We start from the raw sequence: 25,675 nt of genomic DNA on the forward strand, positions 1-25,675 counted from the left end.
AATGACAGTTCTCTTCAGATATCGAGAACTTTACCTATGAAATAAGGACCCGAACCTTAGAAATACAAAGTTGGGAATTACCTGCCAGGAGAATTCGGCTGTACATAAGGGAGGAGTGTGTAATCATCAAAGGTTCCCTGCAATGCAATGTGCTGTCTGCAGTGACAATGAGCACCTGTCAAAGCCACATGACCCCTTCACGGAGATGACAAAGAACACCAGAACATGAGCGGCTGGCACATTTTAGGCACTTAAACGTTTGCTGACATGATGGTGGTGGCAGTCATGCTGGTAGCCACGGACATGGTGATAGTTGGGATAACGGTGGGGTGATGGTGAGGGTGGAGGTGATGATGATGATGGTGGTGGTGATGGTAGCTGTGGAGATGGCGGTGGCTGCGATAGGTAGTGGGGGGTGGTGATGACCGTGGAGATGGTAACAGTGGTAATGTTAATGGTAGTGATGGTGATGGTGGCAGTCAAGCCAGTTGTGGTGGTGTCATATGGAGCAAATGACTGCTAATGGAATCATTCCAAACTAGGTTTTCCAAACTAGTTCTTCCATGAAGAACTATCAAATTTATTTAGATTAATAAACAATTATAAGGAGTTCAAATCAAAGACAAACAATTTTAAGTCAACATGGCCTCTCCTGAGAAATACGGGTAATTTAAACTAATTTAATTTTTTCATTAAGTAATTAACAAGGTCTCCAAGGAACTTCCCCTTTGCACACCCCACCTTATAACGGTTTTAAAGTTTTCCTCCACTAATCTTGAAAAGTGTTTCTGTAACTATAATTAGGACTTGCTCCTACACAGCAACTACTCCCTGCTTATCGTAAGCAACATTAAACACCACTGAGGACAATGACATAGTGCTGATAAGTTCTGACTTTGGCAAGGGCACAAAAACGTTTGCTAAAACCACCTCCACATGCCCACACCCCCACCTAATACTTAGACAACTCCAAGAGTCTTGCAGAAACTGTCAGATTCCTGCTGGTGTAGAGAACCAGGGAGACTGGGAGATGGAGAGACGGTGAAGATTCTGTTAACCATTTGTTTACTTGATGAACTCACAAACACACAGGATGCTCCAGAGTCTCAGCTCAATCTCCCTTCCATCCTAGAATCCCCTTTCAGAGCAGTCCTGAGACACATTCTTCCTAAACCCTCTTTAAGCACATCTGTGAACTTAGCTGAGCCTGCCTGAGCCACCATCTCAGCTTGCGGAAGCTCTGGGCAGGGAGTCCTGCAGGGTCACTGCCTGCCACACAAATGTCTTGCTTTGATTTATTCTAAACACAACTTCCTCCAAGCTTTGAGGGGGCACTCGTTTTACAAGGAGGTCTCCCAGTGTCCTCCCCTCTTTCCTTCTCAAGAGTATTCAAAGATTAAAAAGTGGCTGTTAGAATTTCGAAGTTAGATTTACCTTGGGCCCTATAGAAATAAGCAAATTTCCTGATGATGGCTGGAAAACAGGGTTACGTAAGCCCTGCGCTGGATAGAAATGTCCCCTGCTTTCTCTTCTTGCTTCCGAAAGCTGACAAGCCGGGGCAGAAGCCTCCGCAGCCGCAGGTGGTGCATACAGAGGAGGCCTCGGCAGCCACAGCAGAATTTCAACCGAGAGGAAGCTCTTGGTTAAAATGAATGCTGCTTATTCAAATTCCCCTCTAGTAGCTCGCCTTACAAAGAGAAAGAAATGGTGCCTATCAGCTATCTGAAGCTAGAATTCCAAGGCTTCCTTCTCCGTCAAACTCAAAGCTAAATGCTTTTTCTTTTTATTGCTCGTGTCCTCATCTCGCTGAGACTATTTCGCCCTTCAATAGAGAAGATTCTTTATCTTTCTAAACCAAGTGATACAACTTATTTCGTGCAACAGTTACAATTCAAGAATGCCAGCCTAGCTTGCAGGGCTTGTCAAGGTGGCCACAGAGGACGTTTCCATCCTGAGTTTCTAGCACGTTCACGCTGCAGCACCGCTCCTTCAAGTTCTCGCTTCTTTGCCTGGTCGGGAGTCTAAGGGGAACGTTCTGGGGACGGCCCTCTTACCTCCGGCTCCCCACAGTCACACTCCTCTCCTTCTTCAACGTATCCATTCCCGCACTTCTGGCCCCCGAAAGACTGCTTGACTTCTGGCAGGTTAAAGAGGCACATTCCCATTCCCTTCTCCAGGCTGGTCTCCAGGTCCTTCCTGCTGCAGCTGCTGAACACCATGGGAAACGGGTACCTAAGGAAGGAGAGCCCAGGACAGTAAGTCATTAGGGTATGAAATGGCCTTTCCTGCAGTTCTGCTGCTGCTGTTCACAGCACCTGCTGGCACATCTGCCCAGGTGTTCCCCGGCTGTGTCAATGACAAAGGCATAAAGCGGGGCGTGTCCAGCTACCTCCGGACAATCGTTCCTGCACGGTGCCGACCGCCCCTGATGAAGAACTGCTGTATCAAAAAAGAAATGATCTTTTGGTAGTTTTCAAATAAACAAATTAAAACAGAGTCATTACAGGCATTATTGATAGTTCCGGGTGGAATGAGACGACGAGAAGTGAATTCTTAGGGCGTGTAGCTTGTGATAAGAACACATACCAAGGTGCTCGTTGGAAAGTGCAAGGAAGAAAAAGCACAAGTGACTGTGCTCATCAGTTCCATGCTTCCAGGGATACACGCCTCCATCATCGGAAAGGGCTGGCCTCTGCAGGTCAGATCACTGTCTTCCCCCAGCACAGGTGTAAGAGAATGAAGGTGGTCTGGAAATGCAGGTCCTGCTCTTGCCTCTAAAGTTCAGGGCTACAAAGGGTGTGGCAGAGTCAACCAACCCTCCAGCAGATATGCTCCCTTTGCAGAGCCTAGAGGAGCTGCCCAGCCCCCTTGCACCTGGGTGGGCTGCGTGACTAATTTTTGGCAATGGAAAACAAGCAGAAGTGATGTGGGCCACTTCGTCAATGGCATTTAATCAAGTATTCCTTCTTTATGTCCTTTCTTTCCCCTTCTGCCAGCTGAGATCAGGGTATTCCACAGTTTTAGGAATGCCACCTGCAGCCAGAGCCCCAGAGTGTTCTATGGGAGGGGGACACACTTCCAGTATGGTAAGCCACTGAGAATTTGGGGCCTGTTTCGTAGAGCAGCTAGTGTTACCCATCACACACAAAGTATCTCACTCTTTTTGCAAATACATTTTCCCATGTCTTGAGGCAGCAGGGTACAAGCATGCCAGAAACCCAGAAGGTTTTCCCTTGGTGAGGAAGCAGTACCTGCTGTCCAGCAAGCCCAAGGACCCTCTCCCCATGGTGATGTTTATAGGACATCATAATGGATCTCAGCCAGTTGGATGCTAGGTTTCCCTGAAGATGGCAGGCTGGCCACCATGTAAGGATTGGCAATATTTTGAGATCGTAATGATTTCCATGGCGAAATTGATAACACTGCACCATCCCTCAAGTGCTCTCTATCAATTTCAGGTTAACTCTGGAGTATAATTTTAATCTACAAACAAATTAATAAATGAAAGTCCTGCTCTGTTGGATGCAAAGGCAATAAAACCAGGACGTGCTTGTAGTGATATCACAAAGTTGCCTTTGAAATCTTTGTAACTTTCCTCGGCAGAGAGATTGATTATTGCTGGTATCAAAATGATGCTAAATAACTTCAAACAATGATCCACAAGAAAAACTAATTTTTTCAATGTAGAAGGGCTTTCTATTGAAGAGACTGGTACATTATACAGGGAATTGAGAGCAGTTCTGCTCTTTGCAAAGAAATAAGCTTCACCAGGGTATAGGTCAGATCTTCTCCTACATTTGGGAGTTTTTCTAGACCACATATGTGTCTCTGAGCCTGATCAGGGAGATGAAACATCATTCTCAACCAACGATATGCAACTGGTGCTATGAGAAATGGCTATCAGTTTATTCTGGAAGAGAACTGATTTCTAGAAAATGTTCAAGTTGATGAGGAAAGACATCAGGATAAACTGTGAGTCTCAGGAAGTGTTTATAGCAAGAATGACAGTTGTGAAGAGAAGCTCAAAGGAAGAGTGGTATGAATCACCCTGTTTCACAACGGAGCAGAGAAGTTCCAGGGACCCCAGGAGGTCAGAGGCGGAAACCAGCCCCACTCACTGAGCTCAGGCAAGTCTCCGCATCTGATCGTCTTTCCAAACACCAAACACACACATTTTGGGTTTTTTGGAGGTGTGACATTAAAGAAAGGGGACAGAAACAAATAAGATGGTGAGATCAGTGTAAGTCTGGGATTTAAACTTCAGAGTGTTTGGGTGAAGAACATTTTTGTGTCTGTGCTAGAAGTCGTCAGAAGCAAGTACAGTGACCTGTGCAACCGTACGTTTCTATTTCCCTCAGTTTTTTCTTATTCTGCTTGAGGACAAACCCCAAATGTTTTTTAAGTTCTCTCTCATTTAGATTCGTGGATAAATACTATTCATCCCATTCACAGGTTTTCGACCTTGCTCTAAGGAACGTCCTCCAGGCATTAATTCTTCTAAGGGGAAGGGGCCTCTGTTTTAACAACAAAGCAGCAACATCCTGTTCAGATGCCGAATGAAGTCCTGATGAATTCCTTGACACTAAACAGATCCTTTCTCAGGGCTGCACATGGACAGCACAGAGTGGACCTTACACCACGTGGCCTGGGGTCACCAGTGTGCTGCCTGCCTTCACAGCTGGCACGATTAAAACTTCCAGTAAGTGCTGGCCATGAGCAGACATGAGTGGTTCCTCTTCCCTCTGAGCTGGGGCCCTTGTGACATGCTCAGCGTGACCCCAGTGACTTTCCACGGGGAGTCCCCCAGCCCTTCCCCAAACCCTTCTGCCTTCTACTTGGACCACACCGGTCAGCACCCACCATCCTGTGTAGGTGATGGTGCAAACAGCCTGTGCTACCCATTGTCCAGGAACTCTTTTCTACGACAGATGGTGATGAGGCCAGGGAGTATTTTCTACCCTAGAACATCTTTGCTGATTCCATCCTTTCGTGATTTCTCATCAGGGAGGCCAGGTAGAACTATATCCACTCTGATAGAATATTCCTGAACCGTATTAGGGCATTTAGAGGAAGTGAGGCTTTAGAGGAAAAAAAGCAGAGTGACCTATCACTCGTCACTCAATTATTCTGCAAAATGTTTATTCAACATCTACTAGGTGCCAGGGATTGTTCTAGGCTTTGGGGATATAAGAGCAAACAAAACGTACGAACATCCCAGCCCCTGTGGAGCTTGCAGTCGTGCGGGGCAGGCAGGCAGCAGGGAGACGAGGGAGTGGGGTGTGGGCTTGAAGGTGGGGAGTGGACGACGAGAAACAACGCGGCCAGGGAGGACGGCTGTGCCCTGAACTTTTAGGGAGGGTGGAGCCCACCGGGAAGGGGCCGTTGGAGCCCCTCACCTAAAGACGTGAGGACAGGTGTGGGCACACCTGGGGAAGAGTGGGCATGAAGGTGCATGGGCAGATGCGACCAGCCTGGAGGAAGGGGCTCAGCCGTGAGCAGCAGGCTCTTCCTGTAAACACACACCTGGAGAGGAAACCACCACCTCTCGGAGTCACTCTTGGTTAGGCCGAGGTCCTGCCCATAGTGAGGAGACACTATAGCGTCACTAAACAGAGAGCTTTGCCACCGTGTGAACCAGGCACGGGTAATGACTGGAGGTACATCTCTTAAGAATGCCAAACTCTTATTTTCCCCTTTTGTAGCAAACTATTTTTGCTTTAGAAGCAAAAAGTCTGCTCCTCATCCCCCTTGCTCTGCTCTGAGGTTTTCTCCCTGGCAGGTGCACAGGACTAAGAGAGTATCAAAAAATTATAGCTAACCCAATGGCCCCTCCTCCATGAAACTTACTAATCTAAAATTATTTCAAATCTCAAGAGATGAGGGAAATTTGATAGTACCAAATACTAGAGTCCTCTAATTATAACATCATCATAATCTATCATATATCATATGATTATAATATCATAATCTATACATATTTGAATGCTTTTTACTCATTCTTCCCTCCCCTCAGCCCCTGCCAACCTCTAATCTGCTTTCTTTTGATGGATTTGTCTGTTCTGATCATTTCACATAAGTGGAATTATACAATATGTGGCCCTTGGTGACTGGCCTTTTTCACTTGGCATAGCTTTAAAGATTCATGCATGTTGTGGTATGTACCAGTACTTCACTCCTTTTTATGACTGCATAATACTCCATTCTAAGTAACACTATATCACATCTCTTTATCATCAGTTGATGGTCCAGGTTATTTTGCTGCCCATTACAGTTTGGGAACAATTCACCTAAATTTCAAATTCAAATGTTGTAAGGATAATACTCGTACATGGACAAATCCACACCTATTTGTGCCATAACAATCAGAAATGCAATCTAGGCTCGTCACAGGTCTCCCTTCGTGCACTTTATTTGGAAACAGTCTGTTTTACACTTTGTTTCCATATTCTGAAAAAAGGCCAATCTATAGCATTTTGAAAACTTTATCTGATTTAAGGAATATGATAAAAATTCAGTGAGTATATGTGTCTTAAAGCCAAATTTAAATCAAGAATGAATTTGCAAATATCTTCAAGTATTACAATCAATTGACTAATTAAGGTGCAGGAAAGGTTCTGGATGTGAACAGAGTGATATTTCCCTTCCACTTGCTTCAAAATCCAAAGTTTGATAATTCTGCTTTCCTCCCACTCCTATTTTTCCTTTCTTATTTAATAGCTCTGTTCCCTGGAGCATCCATGAAAAGAACATTGAATTGGGTCATGCAGTTGCTTATGACATCAAAGATTTTGTACAGACCATGGTCTGTATTTAAAAAGACAAGCCGCAGTTTCTTCCATAGATTTTTGGCCAGCTCATCACAATGTACTTTTTAATATGCCTATAAATTATCCCAAGTTGGCCAGGACAGCAGCTAATTGAATTGACATATAGCAATGATAGCCTGGTGCAAAGCAATAAAGTTGGAGAATTACTCAGAAAAGAAGTCCTTTAGCATGATACCTTCCCTTGGCACAAGAATACTTTAAAATGATTATACCTGGGGCCCAGAAAAAAGTGCTGCTTTCAGCTCAGGGACAGAGAATTGATCGCAGATGCCACAGCAGGGAGACCATGGCCGCTGCTTGGATGTGACCTCTTTTGTTAGACACATTTGCCTTTTTCTCTAATATCTAACTACCAGGGACACTCAGAGCAAGTCTGTCATGCTGAATGCAAGGTTAGAAATAAAAAGAGGATGAAATAGACAGCTGGGTAATTTTGGGGAAAAAAAAACATAACACGCCACTTTTAAAAAGAAAAACTCACACCACTTTTAAAAAGAGGAATGCCACTTACAGCTTCCCACTGTAAATGCAGTCACAGCTTAATATCTGAGCCATCACAAAGCTGCCAGGTAAAACATTATTAAGGGTTACTTTTTCTTTGACAAATCTGCAGTCAGAAAATTCTTTTCTTGTGGGATCCTATTGTGCATTTCACTGCTATATTCTTGGGGTGAATCGTACTAAGCCAATTTATCAACCTTGACAGTAGAAGTCGGGAGTTATCTGCCGTGCAAAAGCTCTCTGGAAATTATTCTGAGACAACTGCTTTTCTTGTTGGAAATGAGCAGCCAGGGAAAGCAGCTATAGCCAGGACTGAGGGGGCTGCAGGTCATGGTCCCCACTGCTTCCTGAGACTCTGCTGCCTCATTAATAAATGTATGTGGGTCTCGGTTCCCCAGCTCCGAGCTTTGGGGCAGACGCCAGTCCGAGTGCTGACCACAGGAAAGAAATGGAAGTGGCCGAGGAGGAAGGATGGAACAGGCTGGGCAGATGCTGAGAACAGCGTGGAGCTGACACCACTGTGACAGGAAAAGCCCATGTTGCAGGAAACGGGACGGAAAGCCATCCAGATTTCTCTGTTTAAATCAGTTGGGGGGTGGGGGGGGGGAACTCACGTCATCCACAGCTGATAAGTCATCAGATGGTAAAGGGCTAACTGGTTTTGGAAAATATGTTGCTGACATTCTGCTTCCCACTGGGTTTTTTGTTTTGTTTTGTTTGCTTTTGCTTTTATTTTTTGCAGACCAAAATGGAGTTTTATTTTGTCCTGACAGTGGAAGCCACAGATTCAGCAGGACTGGGAGGCTCTTCTCTACCTGGGCATGTGACGCAGAGGAGGTGGAGAAGAATTGAAATGGGAAGACTATGTCAGCAACCCATCTATCAGCACTTCACTGAGCCTCAGTTTTCACATCTGTGAAATGGGGGTAACAACTGCCTCACATGCTGAGGATGAGAATAAATGAGCTTCAAACACAATGTGAAAGTCTTTGGTTAACTTCAAAGCTCCATGGCATGCTAGCTGCCAGTGTTGATATGGAAAAGATGTCTATTTCTTTTTCTCATTTAGAGTTGGCACTTTGGCTATTTGAAATTACTGATTATTGTGCCTTGTACATTCTAGTACTTAGAAACTCTTCCTATATGGCATAGAATCTATTGTAACTGTAGCCAAAATGTAGCAATCTTTAAACTGCAAAACCACAGTACAAGTAAAGTTGAGAGCAAAATGATTCAGGAGGCGAAGGAAGGACCAGGCAGTGAAATATCATCTCTTAATTTAATACGTATGATGTTAAAGAAGCAAAACGACACTGCTTTATTCGGGAAGGACCAAGTTTTCTTTAGCTCAACAAAAACATGAACTTAGGAGCATAACCAACCAACCAACTACCAGCAAACTAACCAAACAACAACACTGTCTAGATGGCAGTAAACCATAACCTGCCATGAAATTATGGTTATTTTCAATTCCTGGAAGTTTTTCCAAATGTTTTTCCTAAAGCTCATGTCACATGAGCAAGCTCCACATATTCAGTCCTTTTACTTCACAGCCAAGGCCAGGCACCAAGCTTATAGTGGGATACATCCACAAATCCTGGGCACATTCTCCGGAGAACACGATCTAGTGATTTTTATTCTTTATCATTCATTCCATAACTAGCTTGATGAGCTTTTCCAAAGACACCTCAATAGTTCACAGGGCAGAGCCAATTCTAGTTATTCCTAGTCCCATTAGGAGCATAAGCCCGACACTAATGCATCTTCTCTTCCCAGGTGAGAGAGAGGAAGAGGGTGGAGAGGTCACAGGTGGCACAAACTCTACGCAGCCAAATTTCCAAAGGGGAAAAAAAAATTCTAGGGCCATCTTCAGAAAAATCTTAAGGTCTTTTCACAATTCTGCCCAGGAATAAAAACTTTCAATCACCATGCACAGAAGTTAGATGCAACCAAGTAGAATATCCTATTGGGTCAGGGTGGGGGTGTTTGCACCTGCGGGTGACTGTAGCGTGGTAGGACTACGGTGCAGCTCAGGGATGTCATCTAATGTCAGGGACTTCTTTATATTTCATCTTGCCTCACATGTAAGGGATAATGAGTATAAATATTAACAGCAGTTGCCATTCATTTAGTGAATGCTGTTGTGGACCAAGAGCTTGGTGGACATTCTCTCTCACTGTCACCCCGTAAGTCAGATCATATCATTCCTATTTTACAGGTGAGGAAACTGAGGCTCAGAGAGGTTAAGTACCTTGCCACGGTCGTCGTGCAACTCCGGAGTTGGGTCAAACAGCATAGATCTCTGACCAGAAGGCCTCTGTTCTCACTCAACCTTACAGCCCCGGGGGCTGCCGGGAGGGCTTCCAAGAGCTATCCCCAGGGCAGGGGCCTCAGGCACAACCTGGCAAGAATGGCTGGGCCAGGAGCATTAGCATCAGTGGAGGAGACAGGCAGTGCCCAGGGGCCTCGGGGCTCCCTGGGGCCAGATGTAAATGTGAGGTCCTGTCCTTCATTCCAAGTGTACCTCAACACACTTCCCTAAAGGTCTTTGGTGTGATAGGAAACAAAGGCCAGGTCCTGGGGTCTATCCAGCACCCCTGAGGCCAAGCACGGGTCAGTTGCACACTTGTGAGGGAGCCCCTGAGCCCACTTTAGCCCTGATGAGCTGAAAAGCTGCCTGACTCCTTGTGGTCCACACACTGCCCACCCAAGGTTGTGCGGGGGTACAACACAAAACAACAGAATGGAACTCAGGGTGAACCTAACGGGGCAGTTCATCCCCGTGTCCACTCCAGGAGCAGAAAGTGACTGCACTGTAATGCATGCTGACCCAGTGGACCTACCAGATTGGCCTCAGGAGGTTAAGGAAACCACCAGAATAGGAGCGAATGATAAAAAATGTTCTTAGTGGGACATTTCAACAGTTAATAGCAAACACCTGGGGTCCAGAATGGAGCCATCTGCAGCACATTATAACTCATGGTCTTAACATGTGAACTTTGACCTCTGCTCCTCCTCCCTGGAAGCCAATTAAAGTGCAAATATAATTTCCCAGAATTTTTAATAAAGAAAGACACCAACTGAGATCTGGTCAGTGGAGACGTGCACAGGAGGCTTCTGGATGTGACCACAAAGTGAACTTTTCACTTCTGTGCTATGATGGCTGTTTCCTCCTGAACCAAATCCTGTCAGGCAAAGCACTCAAGGGCCAGGGGACACAGTGCCCACATGAAAGGGACCTCAGCCCGACAGAGGTGGTGTATTAGATGAGCTTCTCAGCTCCACTAAAAGAAAAGGCCGCTGACTCTGGGGCTCGTCTGGGACTGGGCTCTCACAGACATAATTAGATCCAGTGGTTAAGAAGGAAGAGCTTACATGTCTGAGATAACTCGACCCTCTCCTCCTACCCCGAGTCAGACCTGCATAGATCATGCCAGTTGTTTCTGCTGACCCTGCAAGTTAGTAACAGGGAAGACGCTTTTAACCAAACATGATAGAAAAAGTGGTCATGGTAGATACCACCAAGACACCCAGCTGGAGCTAAAGTCTGACGCTGGGGTCACTGTCAGGGCAAAGTGGAACGCAAGAGTGGTGAAGGGCTGTCCCTCTCACCCCCACCCCTAAGTGTTTGGGAACCAAAGGCTCCTCGGCTCACAGGTACCTAGTGAGGAGCCAAGGAATGGGCTAGAAGCCAGAAGGTGCAGGCTAGTGTGCAGAATCTGACCCAGACCAACTGTAGGGCCTCTGTCCTTCCTGAACCTCAGTTTTCTCATCTGTAAAATGGAGGTGATTGTATCTGCCCTTTCTTCTTAGGGCTGTGACAATTAAATGAGAAAGGAGATATCAAAGTTCTTTTAAACTGGAGAGTGGTTTAATGGGATCTCTGGGGTCTTATTCTTACAACCACTTTTAGATTTTATATTTTTGACCCTCCTCCCCCAACTTTGGCTAAATTAAGCAAAGGCTTTCAGGAGAAACCCTGCAGGAAGGACCCTACTTTTCTAAAGCAAATTGCCCCCATCACTTTGATCCCTGTGGAGCATGAACAGAAAAGCGATGGACTTAGCCTTCCAGTTACTTGGAAGGATTTTATTTTTTGTTTGTTTCTGATTTTATTTTTTTCCTATTTGTTGTACTGTGTCTAATTTTGTAAGCTACTGTAAATCCATTGTAGAATGATGTGGAATATATAAAAAATGAAAGCAATGATGCTACAAAAGCCAGATTTAGTTTAAAAGACAATGGCCTCGGAATCTTCTCCCCAGAGGTTCAGCCATTGCACAAAATGTGAAGAGAAGGCCTCACTCTGCATACATTTGGTTTTGTTGTAATCAGTATCCATCCATCCATCTGCCTACCCGACTGTCATCTATCCACCCATCCGCTCGTCTGTCCATCAACCTATCCATCCATCCATCCATCCATTCTTCCATCCTTCTGCCCAGCCACGATCCACTCATCCACCCTGACCAACCTACCCATCATCCATCCATCCATTCATCCGTCTACCCACCCCCCCATCCACGCATCCTTTCAGTCAAGAAGTGTTTGAGCTCTGCTATGTGCCAGGCACTATTCTAGATGCTGGGGATTCTTCAATGAACAAAACACACATTCCTGACCTCATGGAGCTTAAAGTGGGTCCTTTTGGATACTGTCAATTGCAGGGAGGCCCAGAAATTACCCTCATCCTCACACTGTGGCCTCTGTGCCATGTCCTGGGAAGAGGAAGAAGCCACGGGTGTGTGTGTGTGTGGCGGGGGGGATGGTAGGATTGGCAGAATTTCAGCTGTAATGTTTTCACACATGTTCTACCAAAAATAAAATGCTTGGGCTAATGAGCCAATGACAGGAAATAATTTGCTGCTATTGTAACATAAATTGAAGGAGGTTTGCAGATCTAAATGATTTAAAAATGGGGCTGCCTTCTGCCTCTCCAAAGTTACAGGAACATTAAGGAGCTCCAATTCCCTTATCTTTAAAAAGGGTCTAACTGTGCCCGCTTCCCTAACAGGACAGCACAAATGCAGTCCTCCAGGGTCAAGGTCAAGTTCGCCTACATTCAAACACTGCACTGCTGGATGTTCCGGGAACTATGGCCTTGCAGACCGGCCTCCCTAGCTTGACCTCTGATTTGTGTTCAGCGTGAGAAAGGAGGACAACTCTGCCACGCCCTCGGGTAGTGGCTGTTAGTATCCCAGCTCTGCATTAATTGCAGATAAACTCCTTTATTTTCCAGTGAGCAATATCTCATATATGGAGAGAAAACAGGAACATGCTCGTTAGAGATGTGCCCTTCTTGAACTGTCTTCGGGAACCCCTCCTCGCCAGTCCATTTCCCCCTTACGATAATGTCAGGCCACAGCTGACTAAATCACTCTGGCTGGGTAATTAAATTGATTCTGACCAGTAGTGCTTCCACCTAACTAGAGGTCCTCATTTTGTAGCTGCTCCTCCTTTTTTCTCTCTGGATGAAGATTTCCATTTTTCCCCTTTACAGTCTGAGGAAGGAAATGATTTTCCTAAACTTTTTGTTGAGAAAAAAAAAAACCGCCCTCAGATGAAGAGCTGATGTGGAGGAAATAATTTCCTCTAATCCCATCTTGGTAAAACCACTTTATGACAAATGTATTTCATAATATCAAATAGCTCCCTGATGTTCAAAAGGGGGTGAATTTTGAAGATGTATATTCTGCACTGATTTTTTAAGAAAGCAAGTTCTACAAAGAGTGTGGACTTCCCAGCTATACCGCATTTCTATCAATTCCTGCTGCATCCAAGGCTCTGGGGAAGTTTTTACTGAAAATTGCGGCTCTTTTTGCTCCCTTGAAACACATTTTCAGACAGAGGCTTCCCCCCAAAGAAACCCCGTTTTACCATAACATGAGCTAGGACTGTTCAGGGAGAGCTCTGCCGAATCCCTGTTCAATCCTTCAGAGATCAATTCCGACTGCACTGTATTCCAGGATGCCGTCTCTGTCCACCACCCCTTCCAACCTTGGCTGCCTGCTCACAAGGAATTATTGGTCCCTTTTTAAAAGATGTAAAATGGTATTACGGTTATGTTTTAAAATTTCTCCTCCTCTCTTAGAGGCATACACTGAAGTATGTTTAGAGGAGATGCTGTAATACCCAGGATCACGTAAACAGATCAGATTAGGTGCCTCTGGGGTGAGACGCGTGGCGCCCAAAGCACCCACTATCAGAGTCCTGCACTTCCCAGTTTGTAATCCCCAGCTCACTTGCCCATCTTCCCCATGACAATGACAATGACAATGTGAGTGTTTTGAAGTTTCTATGCCCCATGCTGCTCCCTGGGATCTGCGCACAGCAGGCATGAAGTCGACACTGGTTGAGGAGAGGGGTGGTTTTGCTCTTCTGTTAACCCTATTTCTTGCAGTGGGATACCCTAAATTAGTGGCAGGGCTGCTGTCTTCTCAGCTGTCATTAGAGAAGGTTGATCTTGGGTAAGGCCACACAGACCTAGTGGCTCATGCAGTTGTGTTCTATGTCCAGACAGCTGTGCAGTGAATAGGTATGCCAGGAACGTTTCCCGAATTGAATGAAATGGAATTGAATGAGCCAATTATACAAACGTCTGGAGGACTGGCATGGCGATGCTTTCTTCTAAAACAGGGTTATTGATCGAGGAGTAGATTGTGCTCCTGAAGGTCCGGCCTCAGCTTAGCGTGAGTGATTTACACCCTGGAGAGCAGCGGTAATCCTCTCTGCTGTTTCCTCAGCCTGCACGATCCTCCATGTGCACCATGCCATTCCCTGCTCCCAGCCAGCAGCTGGGGACATATTCTCTGCTTAGGAGATGTTAGCCAGTGTGGACTAAACAAAACAAAAGCAGGTCTAATGGCTCATCCCAACCTCAGCATGAAAACATGGCGAGAATTCTTTTCAGATACACACAAAGAACCTAGGAAAACGCTCTTTGGTGGCTCTCTGATGCAGAGTCCTTAAGGATGCTCACTGCAGGAAAAGGGAAGTGAAATCCTCAGCAGAAGGGAATCTTTACATCTGGTGCATGAGACTGGAGAGGGGAGTGTGTGGAGTGACCTACCACGTGCTGTGCCAGTGCGGGATCCTTCCTCTTCACGGTTTCCAAGTGCCTATTAATTATACTCAAACAAAACTAGAATTTATATACTAGGACCGTTCTTCTTTTACAGGAAGCCTCCCTCCTTTTGTTATAGACAGTAAGTCGCTTAATTTGGCAAGCTATGGTAGCTCAGATGCTACATCATCTCCTTAAAACTGAAGAAATCTTAAGAGAGGTCAGATCATCTCGCTGTCTGGTCTGAAAGCCTGCAGTGGTTTCCCACGGCTGGAGACAGACGCCCATGTTCCTCCTATGGCGGACAGGGCTTGCTGGGTCGGCGCCTCTTCAGTGCTCTCCAGCAGCAGCTGGCATCACCCCCTCCAGCCCCCAGGCCCCTGTGCTCCGGGAAGCGACACTTCCCCCTCAGAGCCCTCGTGCCCGAGCTCACATCCTCCCATGCTCTTCACAGGCTCTCTAGCCCTCTCTTCCTTTTGGTCTTCCCTGAACCCCTGCTTATAGTTGGTGCCCCAGCCCAGCATTTTCCATCGTTATCCTATTTGTTGGCTCCCTTCACAGCACTCCTTCCAACCTGCAGTTATTTTATTTGCTGTTTTGCGAGTCTGTTATCCTGACTAGAATGCAAGTTCCACAAGGGTAAGAAACGTATCTGTCCTGCTTACGGCCGACCCCCCAATATCCATCAAAGTGCACAGCATGTGGCAGGAGCTCAGGTGCTACATGCTGTGGACTTGGCTGCATTCCCCTGATGAGGGGGTGCAATCACTTCAACGCTCATTTTAAGAGAAAACTTTTGCAAAAAATAGAGGAATCCGTGAGAGTAATTCTTTGAATGCTAATACTGCCTTCTTCTCCATTCTAGGAAGTGACATTTACAGTTACGCTAAGTATTCTTCGCTAAAAGTGTTTAAATCATTCACATTTTTCTAACTCCTACAAATGCAGCATACTTAGCTCTCAACATTGTATGACCAAGTGCTCCAAGAAGCTCATTACTGGATAGAATCAACTGAGTTTAACTCCCACATAAATCCCCAGATACTGCTTTTGCCAAATAGTAATTTCCAAGACAGGTCTTAAATGTTAACTATCCAAAGACATAAAACACACACACACACACACTCAAAGACTCACGGTAATTAATGATACAGCCCAGAAGGGAACTCCTTCCAACCATTCCTGCAAAATGCAACTAAAGTCATGACACCCAGTTGTAGAGAGGACTCGACTCTGTCCTAGTATTTGCAGACCTCAAGCCCAATTTGTCAGTCATGGCAGTTGGTTAATATTTTCAGAGTTAGGGTTCTGGAATGTTTTGATAAAGAATAAACAAGGTATATTAGGGGGTATAATTTCCCCCTTTCAACCATCTACAATACTTGGTTCTTTTTGATTCTGAGACTTTAATATCATTAAAGCAGTTACCGACTCATCTCTTTCTGAGTCACCTTTGGAGCTAAGACTTAAATTAACTCACATTTTTGACATTTGCCACCCATGCCTGAATCAGTAGTGGGGAGGAAGGAGTCGGAAGGAAGGTTGGTGCTTGGATGTGGGCCAGTTTAAAATGAGCCATTCACACAGAAACTGTGGATGCGTTGCGAGTGGCTGTTACATGTGCGAGATGTCCTTTCCAGCAACTGTGAGCAGGAATTCTGAAGAAAGCCTTTAACATTTTGATAGTTCCGATGTCCCTGTGAGCTAAATAATAATAATACCACCTTCCATTTGTGGAGTGATTTACAATTTACAAAGACACATGATCTCATTTAATCTACTCTTCCACTGTCTCGGGGAGGCTATGAGGTAAGAGAACCACCACTTTGAGATAATGCTGGTGCAGCCTGGAAAATTCCACAATGGGTGATGGATGACTGAGGGTAGACCGGCCGCCTAGCCTCCCCCTCACTGTGGGCTTTTGTGATTAATTCACCCACTTGCTTAGGAAGTTGCTTTCCATCTGAGAAAATTAAAAACACCACTCTCTGGACAGGAATGTGGGATCATAAATGAGAACCAAATAGAAAAGATTTACACAAAAGCACAAGCTCAGCAAAAGAGAAAACTTAGAAATTGCTAATATGGTATAAATCAAATAAAGGCTATTAGCAAACTCCTGGTAGGAAAAAAAAAAAAGCCTTTTAAATGATTTGCTGAGCTCTTAACAACACCATTTCCACCTCTGGTGTTCCAATATCTCCAGGGTAATTTGGCTTGTATCCTTCCACACTGCCATGAAGACTTTTCTATTTAGAAAGCTTTACACAAAACGATATAGTGTACCAGAAAATAAGCCTTGCTCTTGTGCCTTCAGAATTATATAATTTTTAGAGCTGTAGGGTCCTATCTATGCATTCTTTACAACAAGCACAGGGGTCAAAAATATTTGTTTAACACATGAACAAGTAAGTGGATGGATGGATGGGAGGAAAAGACTGTCTCACTCATTTTACTGATGAGCAGGAGGGCCGGAGGGGTTACTAATCTGCCTGTATCACTAAAAACAATTGGTGTCGGAATTGGAGCTACCAGGCCTTTCCAACTCTAGTCCAGTCTTCCCAATCCAGACTTCCCTCTCTTCCATTTGTTCCTTTTATCAGAAATTCAAAAACATTAACAATATTGATTAACAATATGATCCTCTTAGTCACTGGGAGCCGTTTCTGGAGGTGTATAGGCTAATGCCTTTGTGCCCATTTGATAATCAGGAACATTAAGCACAGAGTGTGTTTCCTGCGGCCACTCTATGAGTTCATCAGGAATAAGAAAGCATGAAGGCTACTCAGTTGCATGTCAATTTCCCACCAACCTCATGCTCTGAAAGTCACACACAGCACACTGCTTCTGTTTCCACCTCAACCTGGAAACAGAAGGCATCTACAGGTTCCTTCCAACCTCACACTCCGAGAAGGAACTCCTTGCCCCAAATGTGCAACAAACAGTTATCCTGACTCTCTCGGATACCTTTAATGATAAGAGCATATTGCTTTTGGGGTACCTTCCTCCCTTTAGGATGGCTCCACTCGTTAGTATTTGAAGCTTTGCAATATTTCACTTCCTGTTGGTGTTGGTCTAAGACACTCTCATTTGGTCGCATGTCCTTGATTTCTTTTTCAGCACAGGCTCAAAGAGCAACTTCCTCAACAAAGTCTCGGTGACTCCCTTGAATTATTCTTAAGACAGAACCACGAGCAAAACATGCCCCCCGAAGGCCTTGTGCTAATGATGGTGATGGACACGAAGCAGCAGCAACTTGCTGCAAGAAGAGGCCTCACAAAAAGCCCTGGGGGGAGATGTGTGGTTCTGCCCAGTCTTTGTTTTAGGGGCGACTCAATGCACTACAAAGCGTTTGGCAGGAGGCCCACAAGGCTATTGCTTGAAAAAGCATAACCACATTCCTTAATAATTCCTCCCTCTCATAGGACTTTTAAACCTCATTAGCAGGTGTCCCCTTCATTCCATGCCTGTCCCCTTGCCAGCAAGTCTTCACAGAGGCCAGGCTTGGGCTGCTCAGTCAGCATTCTCTTCTTGTCCCTGCAAACCCAGAGAGCTGGAAAGTTCCATGAAGGTATGCATTTACACGTTTTCAAGGTATAATAAAAGAAGCACAGGAACCAGTACATGTTTTCCCTTACAAATGAGAATCTTCTTAAATTAGCACAAAATTCTAGTTTGGGATAGGCCCATAGAGGTATAAGAACACATCTGAATCTCTAATCACTCCGAGATGCTTCTGTTTCCACCTCATGAAAGCTCCAATAATGGAACTATCGTCCTTTTTACTGGTTGAACTATGAGTTTGAGAAGGGCAACATACTTTACTGAAGCAGAAAAATCATTTCATTTAAACCTCTAAGATCTGGTAAGGTGATGTGGTATCAGAGGCAGGGAAGCTACAAATCCCCAAGCTACCAACATGCTTCAGATATGCCCTAGGGCCAACCCTGTGGGAAGAAATACCTCTCACCCAGCACCCTCTGAGGACCCGTGATCCACCTCAGCTCTGCCCGGTAGGCTAACAAGCCTCTGAGATGTCTGGCTCCTCGTCTGCCAGGGAGCTGAAGCCGTAGACGCAAATCAAAAACACATGCTGGGATTGTAGGATAATTTGTGATTTCTAAACAAGGACAGCATCCGTCCCCACCACTTCTCAGGGAAGAGGTCAGTCCTCACACCATGTGGCACTGCAATCTGATTGCCCAGGACTCTCTGGAGTAGCACAGTCCACTCTTGCTACTAGGGAGGGGATTTCATTTTGGAAAGTTCCATGGTGCTCTGACCAGAAGACCAGGGTGACTTTCGCTCAGCTGTTCCTCAGTACAAACTGCAAGCAGCACACAACTCAAAGCAGCTGGAAGCGTCAATACTTGCCCGGTCGAAGGGTTCATGATGCAGCCTCCTTTCTCAGCAGCTGTTTTACAGCTACAACCCCGCTCCAGTGTGTCATGGTTCATCCCGAAATTGTGGCCCAGCTCATGTGCCAGGGTCACTGCCGCGCCAAGGGGGCTGTCTGAATGGTCCTCAAAGGAAACACAAGAGCACAAATGTATAGTTCACATCTTCTTGTTCCCCCCCCATCACCCCTAGATATTTACCTTTCATTAACATTTGACATAATCTAATTCCCTATAAGCGACCAATATAACACTGTTATTCAGTTTAAATTTAGAAAGAATTGATATATTTCATTAAGCCAGTTTGGGGACACTTCTGCTGAGGAATGTATATCATACAGACGTTCAAGATTCTTCATGTTTTTACACAAAGTAATCAAGGCAGTAATCTGCACCCTGCTTCCCACAACCTCTCACAAAACACCATTCCATTGAATGAAGCAAGAAGTTCTCCTATATTACAGGAAGAAAAAGCTCATTCCTTCACAGGAATGAAAGTACCATCTTATTCTCGATTGAGATGATCCTGATATAATGTTGGTAGTGAAATAGAGCTCCCGACACCCTCATAACGTACACTGTCTGCTTCTGTAGAATGGCTTGCTTAACCTAAGTAACTCCATTTTGCCCCCGTCTGACCTGCAGACGACCCCCCCTTCTGCATGAGAAACCACTGACCTTCTCATAGCAACAAAAACCATTGCATGGAAACAGGAGCCACACACAGTGAGCGATTACGTGGGAACACACACAATGAAAACTTGTATGCTTGACTGCTCGAACGGCTCATTCCTGGCCTCTGTGACCTAGCTCGCTAGCTTGCTTTGTGCACCTGGACAAACCCGTGTGCCAACGGGATGCAGTTTTTGCCTTTAAAAACCCCACAAGACCAAGGCCCGAGGCCGCTCTTCCTTGGTTGCTCCTTGGGAGACGGATGCTGGGGCCAGCTGGAGTGAATAAACTGCCCCTTTCTGCACAGTGGCGTGTAAGTGCTTTTCTTGCAGGAGGGAGCCCCACAACAGTAGGAGAAAGCAGGCTTCGTGATGTTCTAAGTGGGACCTGAGCGCTCGCCGCTGGGCATGTCTCTGCCTGCCTGCTTGGTAGCGGAGGACACTTCGGAAGTTCACAATACTTCACAGCAAAAGCTAACCACATCGAGTAATCTATTTGAAGACTCACTGGATTAAGATTGTCATCCAGTTATGCTTCAGTCCTGCTGGCCCACTGTGTTGTCAAGGCGACTTTGGAGATGTAGGGGGTCTCCTGATTCTCTTGACTTTTGCTGCTGGGGGTTCACTTAACCTTTCGCTTGGTTGTGGAAGGCCATGACCCCAATCAGCAAGCACTGAATGGCCATCCCTAACCAGTAGAGTGCTTGGGTGGCTTGGCTCAAAAGGATATTAGAAATTAACTAAAAATGACAGTTACTTAACTGTAACAAAATAAAATTAGTTGGTAGTTTAGTAAATGTGACTTTCAGAAATTATACCCAGGAATGGCCTTTTGGAGAACACCAGGAGTAAGGAAGGTACCTTGCTTGAATCTTGCATTGTGTTACCCAGGAAAGAGATAAGAGGTTTTCCAAGAAATTTCTGGGAAACAGTACGATACCGTATTTTAGAGAGAACAGCATTCCTGATACAGTCTCTGTGAGGTCTCTGGATAAAGGTGCGTTCGTGTAAGATCTCACAGGTTTGTTGGTGGTAGGGACGCCTGAACCTGCCTCTCTCCCTATCCCTCTGTCTAAGAAAAGAATGGCGTGTCAAGAAACCAAATTATTCTTAGAATAGATGAAATTCCTAATAAATTACTTTGTTTAGATTTTACAGTTTCCTGTTATAGGAAGCTTTACAAATACGTTTCAGAAAATTAATTCTCAAGAATAATACACATTGGTGAAGAAAATATAGTCAATCTAAGATCGTGGAGGTCTAAATTTAGCGTGCTTTGGCACTAAATTAAAGGAATTCGTTCATAAAAAATTACTCTACTTCTGATTCTTTTGTATCACTGAATATCTCAGTTTTGTTTTTAATTGCCAAGTTGTTTTACATTCTTTCACGCATAAGTGATTATAAACAGAACGTCTCTTAAGAGACCCTGATAAACAGTTTACATTTGTAATAAGAAAAAAAATCTCTTTATTCATGGTATTATCTCCAAAACAAGACTGTTTTAGGTCAGTGAGATTCAAAGGCATGGCTTTAAGTTACTAAAATTAATGATTTTCTCTATCTTAAGAAACCAGAGAAACAGTTTTAGAAATCATATTATCAATTTTATGAAGATTCCTGTTTCCTTGCTACATTGTTTCCTTCCTCTTGGATTTATGAGTCCTTGAACGAGGCACGGTCACACGTGACACCCATGACTTTAACTGTCGAGTTACAACAGGAGAGTTAGCCTAGAAGTTTTAGATTTGGTCAAGATGTTCATCCTGTCGATTTCATGAATTTTACAGAAATCAAAGGTGCTGCGGCATTTCCATCCTACTTGGTGTTTCTTTTATATGTGGAATGAACATGGAGTTTGTCTAAGGAGGAGGTTAACTGCTGCAAAATTAGTAAAACATATTTCCTGGTCATTAACTTTGGCCTTGGCTTGATTTCCATTACATTACACACAATTTGCTTATACTGCTCACATTTGTTTTCATATATCTTTTTAAAATAATAGGCTTCCCTGTATGCTTTTAAAGAAAGAATTATGATACCGTGCTTGTATGGAAACAGAATTAGGGATATGAGCTGAAGAAAGTCACTTGATATGGTCGGATCGATTATAGGAACATTTTAGCACTGCACAGTGGCAGAACCCACTATGCTTATGAAGAATCCAATTCGGCTCTCAAAAAGATATTTACACCAATTTTAAGTGGCAAAGTCAGTACCAACTGACCACAGAACCATGAAACAGAAAATTATTCCCTCTTAAAAATTTACAGGCTGCTCTGTAAAAATACAGTTAGGATCTTGAAATGAACCTGGCACCAACAAAAACCAAACTTTCCAATAGCTTCTATGGTGGAGATCACATACAGGGCTTCCAGGTTCAAAGAAAACCAGAGAGTAGCCGTTCAAGCCAGAAATCCAATAAGTGGTGCTATTCCTCCAAACACCTACACGTTCAGGGCATGCTTATATTAATGACCAACCAGTGCACCCAGGGAAGAGGAAAATGTTTGTTATGAATATTCACTGAGAAGATTAAATCAGGCAGCGTGTGGGGAGAAAACAACAGTCAGCAGAACATAACCCCTTCCACCATTTAATACAACTGAACATTCACAAACGTTCTGTTTGAGAAACGTGGAGGAACGCAGCGTTTCTTGGGAGGGCAAGGTTCTGTTTGTTTTATGGAAATCGGGAACGGGCTCCAACGAGACTCCCTGTCTGAGGGTCGGTGAGCTCGGAACGCTAAATTTTCGGAGCAGGCACAGAATAGAGTGAAAACCTCTCCTGAATTATCAGATGGAGCGGAGCACGAGCCCCTGATGGGCAGCCCATCAAAGCTACTACCCCCTTAAATTCATAAGAAGTCCCAAATATTCTTCCCATTTTATTTCCTTTCACAAACATATATAGCCCACATATGACAAAATTATTCTTGTAAAGCAATAAACCTAGGTCTCCACCTTCCAAGAATAAGGTTATTTTAAAGGCAAATTGTACACTGGCCAGGAGATATGTAAAGCATTTGCAGTGGTTAATAGTTAAAAACCTCAGACTTTTGGCTGTTGGGCTTGGAGGCAGAATCATCCATCCAAATGGTAACGTTTGGTGACACCACAGTGCCTCAAAAAGCTAAGTGATGAGTGCAACCCCCCAAAAGTGCTGGCTTTTCCCAATGCTAGGAGGGATTCCTGGATTGGAATTCTCTGACCGAAAGTCCCAGTTGAAAATATTTCTCCATAAAAGGGGTAGAATTGTCTCCACCGAACTCTTTTTACACGCCCACCTTTCCTGTGTGCAATTTGTGTTTTCTAAACAGTCCCTCCCTAAGATATTGTGGGATATATAAGATCAGAAACATAGCTAAAGTAAGAGTAGAGTTAAATCTATAAAGAATTAAAAGAAAGGACTTAACTCTCAAAGTCTGATAAAAGTAGTGATTTCCTAGGAAATCATTAACAAGGCAAACCAGCTCCTGTTGTCCTTGGCTTACCATGACAACCCCTCCGGACTGTTCTGCCGTACACATGCTCATGATGGGTGCCATGCCGATGGTGGTCCCTTGGAAGTAAACCCCACTAGGAAAGAAAAGAAAGGACTTTCTTTAGTCTAATAGAGAATGAGGGTTTTGTCTAATATTTAAAATTCTGTTGGACACTGCTGCAACAGAATATGCACCCATGAAAATAGCATAGTATGAGGGTATGTTTACGTGTGACTTTTATCTTTTTTTTCCTTTAAATTTTATTTTCCAAGTTGCATCATGGTCCCATAACCCTTTTAGAGTTCTGTTTTCAAGACTCAGACAACAAGAAGTCATTACTTTCTATTTATAAGTTGTATCCTGCCTATTTCCTAATGGACTGTAGGGAGCTGCTCCTTTTAAACAGTGTCTGCTGATGGAAAAGCTGAAAATAGTCACAGAGAGTCACTGTTAACTGAAAGAAATGCATTAGATGGTTTACTAGATTTTCTGTTGTAGCTGAATTTTGCTTTTCCTGGGTACTTCATTATAATTCTGCCACAAACCCAAACTCCTTCAAAATGTCCTGCTAATATAGCTTGCAAAATTGAAATCATTGGAAAAATGATTGATCTCCCGGAGCCAGTGTAGAATAACTAAGCACCCACAATGCCTCAGTACCCGGGGAGGAAGCTCCTGGAAGAGGACTTTGTGGCTTCGGTGCAGGATTCCTCCTATCTGGAACCTTAACCCAATCATGAATCTGATGATACTAAGAGCCCAGTTAATGCAAGTGCTGTTAATTTCAACCTGCGTTTGTTATGCATTAAAAAATTATGCATTAAGAATTAAACATTGCATTTGTTGAATCTCCTTTAAAGGAATCAAATGACTTACGCATGCTATACTGGCCACGTACATAAACAGATAATGCAGATATTTGAAAACTTAGATAATTTAGCCATGGACAATTGGACAGAAGGTGGTTAAGTATATATAAAACCTCATCTGTTTGCCTATCTACCTACCTACCTACCTATCCCACTGTAATCATATTTTCAGGAGTAGGGGTTTTAGCCTTTATATTTACATCTACATAGGCCATATGAATAGATACAATTACACAAGTATATAAATAATAAGGTTATTATTTATTTCCAGATGTTCAGGTTGGACAAAGTCCATTTGGAAATAAGTCAAAACAAAACACTCTGACTCAAAATACATGAAATGTCCTTTTAGTAGCTCAGGACTAATCAATGCATAAAATATGAGGCAACCACAAAAATCCACGGGGGGAAATACCCTGTGGAAATGGCCAAAGTACACAATCAGGGAATGCCTCGGTCTCAGTTCAGATGTGGGCATTTTCTAAATGAGGATGGGGTAGGACTGGTTTTTAACTCTTTTTGGACGTTTGATAAACTAGATCTGATTTGCCAAAGAAAAGTGACTCTGTCCCTGAGGCTTTCACTTCAGTGATCTAAGCTACACGAGAACAAAAGAATGGCATAAACTGTTGAAAGATTTTAACAAAAATATGTTACTTCTGGAAACATTTACATCACACCAATTTAGACGATCATGCAAATGTTCTTTCCTTTTAAATGTAAAGGTGTCTGTAATATCTCACCCATGTTCTATGCTATGTTCTAGGTATGATTTCCCTCATTTTACCATGCTCAGGGCACTTATCTCTCTCTGACATTTTCTGGTTTATTGTTGTCTTGTCTGGAGACTCCTGAGAGCAGGGAGATTTACAGCATCGGTCACCATTATGTTCAAAACCCCTAAAACATTGTTTGGTTCCTAATGGCCGCTGAACACATATTGATTTCAAGAGGAGAACAAGGTCGATACGCTGTGCTACTGGTACAGTTCTCCGACCTAGAGACCAAAGAGTAACAGCCAAAGCACTGGGTGCAATGAAGACTTCTTCTCAGGCACCTGACAATATCCATCCAAATGTACAGTCCTTGTATCTCGTATAAACTTACATTTTTCATTAACAATAAAAGGAAACGAGCCTTTCTTCCTTTTTTTTTTTTTTTTTTTTAAAATATCATACTCTGGACAACTTTATATCAAGACTAAGACTGGAAAAATGGGCAAAGAGGACAATGTCCAGGTTCTGGAAAAAGGAAATGAGAGTTCTGTAGAGGGACAGGTTTCCCAGGGTGCCCAGAGAGAAACTTTCCTAACAGACCCGAAATTCCAGGTCAGGATGGCTTCTGCCTCACTGATGTGGGCTGAGAAACCTCCCTGTTCACCCAGTGAGCTCTGCAGAAGGGGCTGCAGCTTCCGAGGCTGTGCAGGAAAGCTGAGAGGAGAGAGGCTGTGTGGGGGCACTATTCATTTCTTTAAGGACAGGGGAGACACAAACTCCCTACCTGATAAGCTGTGCATTGTCATGGGATTTGCGAGGTAGAAGCTTCATCTTCCTCCAGTCCAGAAATTCATGGAGGCTGGCAAAGGGGTCCTGACTTATAGAGCATTTGTCAATGTCATTCCACACTTCCACGCCTACCAACACTATCCGAATGTTCAGTGGCCTGTAAAACTGAGGACAAGAGGCATCCTTTGGGGATCACATTGATGAGAACGTAAAATGAAAATCAGAACAGATTCGTGTTGGGCAAGTTCATTGACACGGGTGAGAAAAACATCTCTGTGCTCCTTTGTTCCTGCGCATTCAAACTTAAGAAATATTTGCGGTGCCTGATGCAAAGTGATGTGTTAACTGGGTTCTTGAA

General features: G+C 44.1%; 1 protein-coding gene across 1 annotated transcript in view; it reads right to left on the reverse strand.

Moving 5' to 3' along the window:
- ADAM12 (ADAM metallopeptidase domain 12) overlaps window positions 1-25,675 on the reverse strand; it is a 292,198-nt gene that overhangs the window by 54,608 nt on the left and 211,915 nt on the right. Inside the window, exons 9-12 of the mRNA XM_063101619.1 lie at window positions 25,313-25,482; window positions 22,953-23,037; window positions 18,766-18,914; window positions 2,055-2,232 (exon numbers count right to left, since the gene is read on the reverse strand). Coding sequence (XP_062957689.1) covers window positions 2,055-2,232; window positions 18,766-18,914; window positions 22,953-23,037; window positions 25,313-25,482 — 582 coding nt within the window. The remainder of the gene's footprint in view (window positions 1-2,054; window positions 2,233-18,765; window positions 18,915-22,952; window positions 23,038-25,312; window positions 25,483-25,675) is intronic.

This window comes from Cynocephalus volans, chromosome 7, assembly GCF_027409185.1.
Source record: "Cynocephalus volans isolate mCynVol1 chromosome 7, mCynVol1.pri, whole genome shotgun sequence".
NCBI classification, from domain to species: Eukaryota; Metazoa; Chordata; class Mammalia; order Dermoptera; family Cynocephalidae; genus Cynocephalus; species Cynocephalus volans.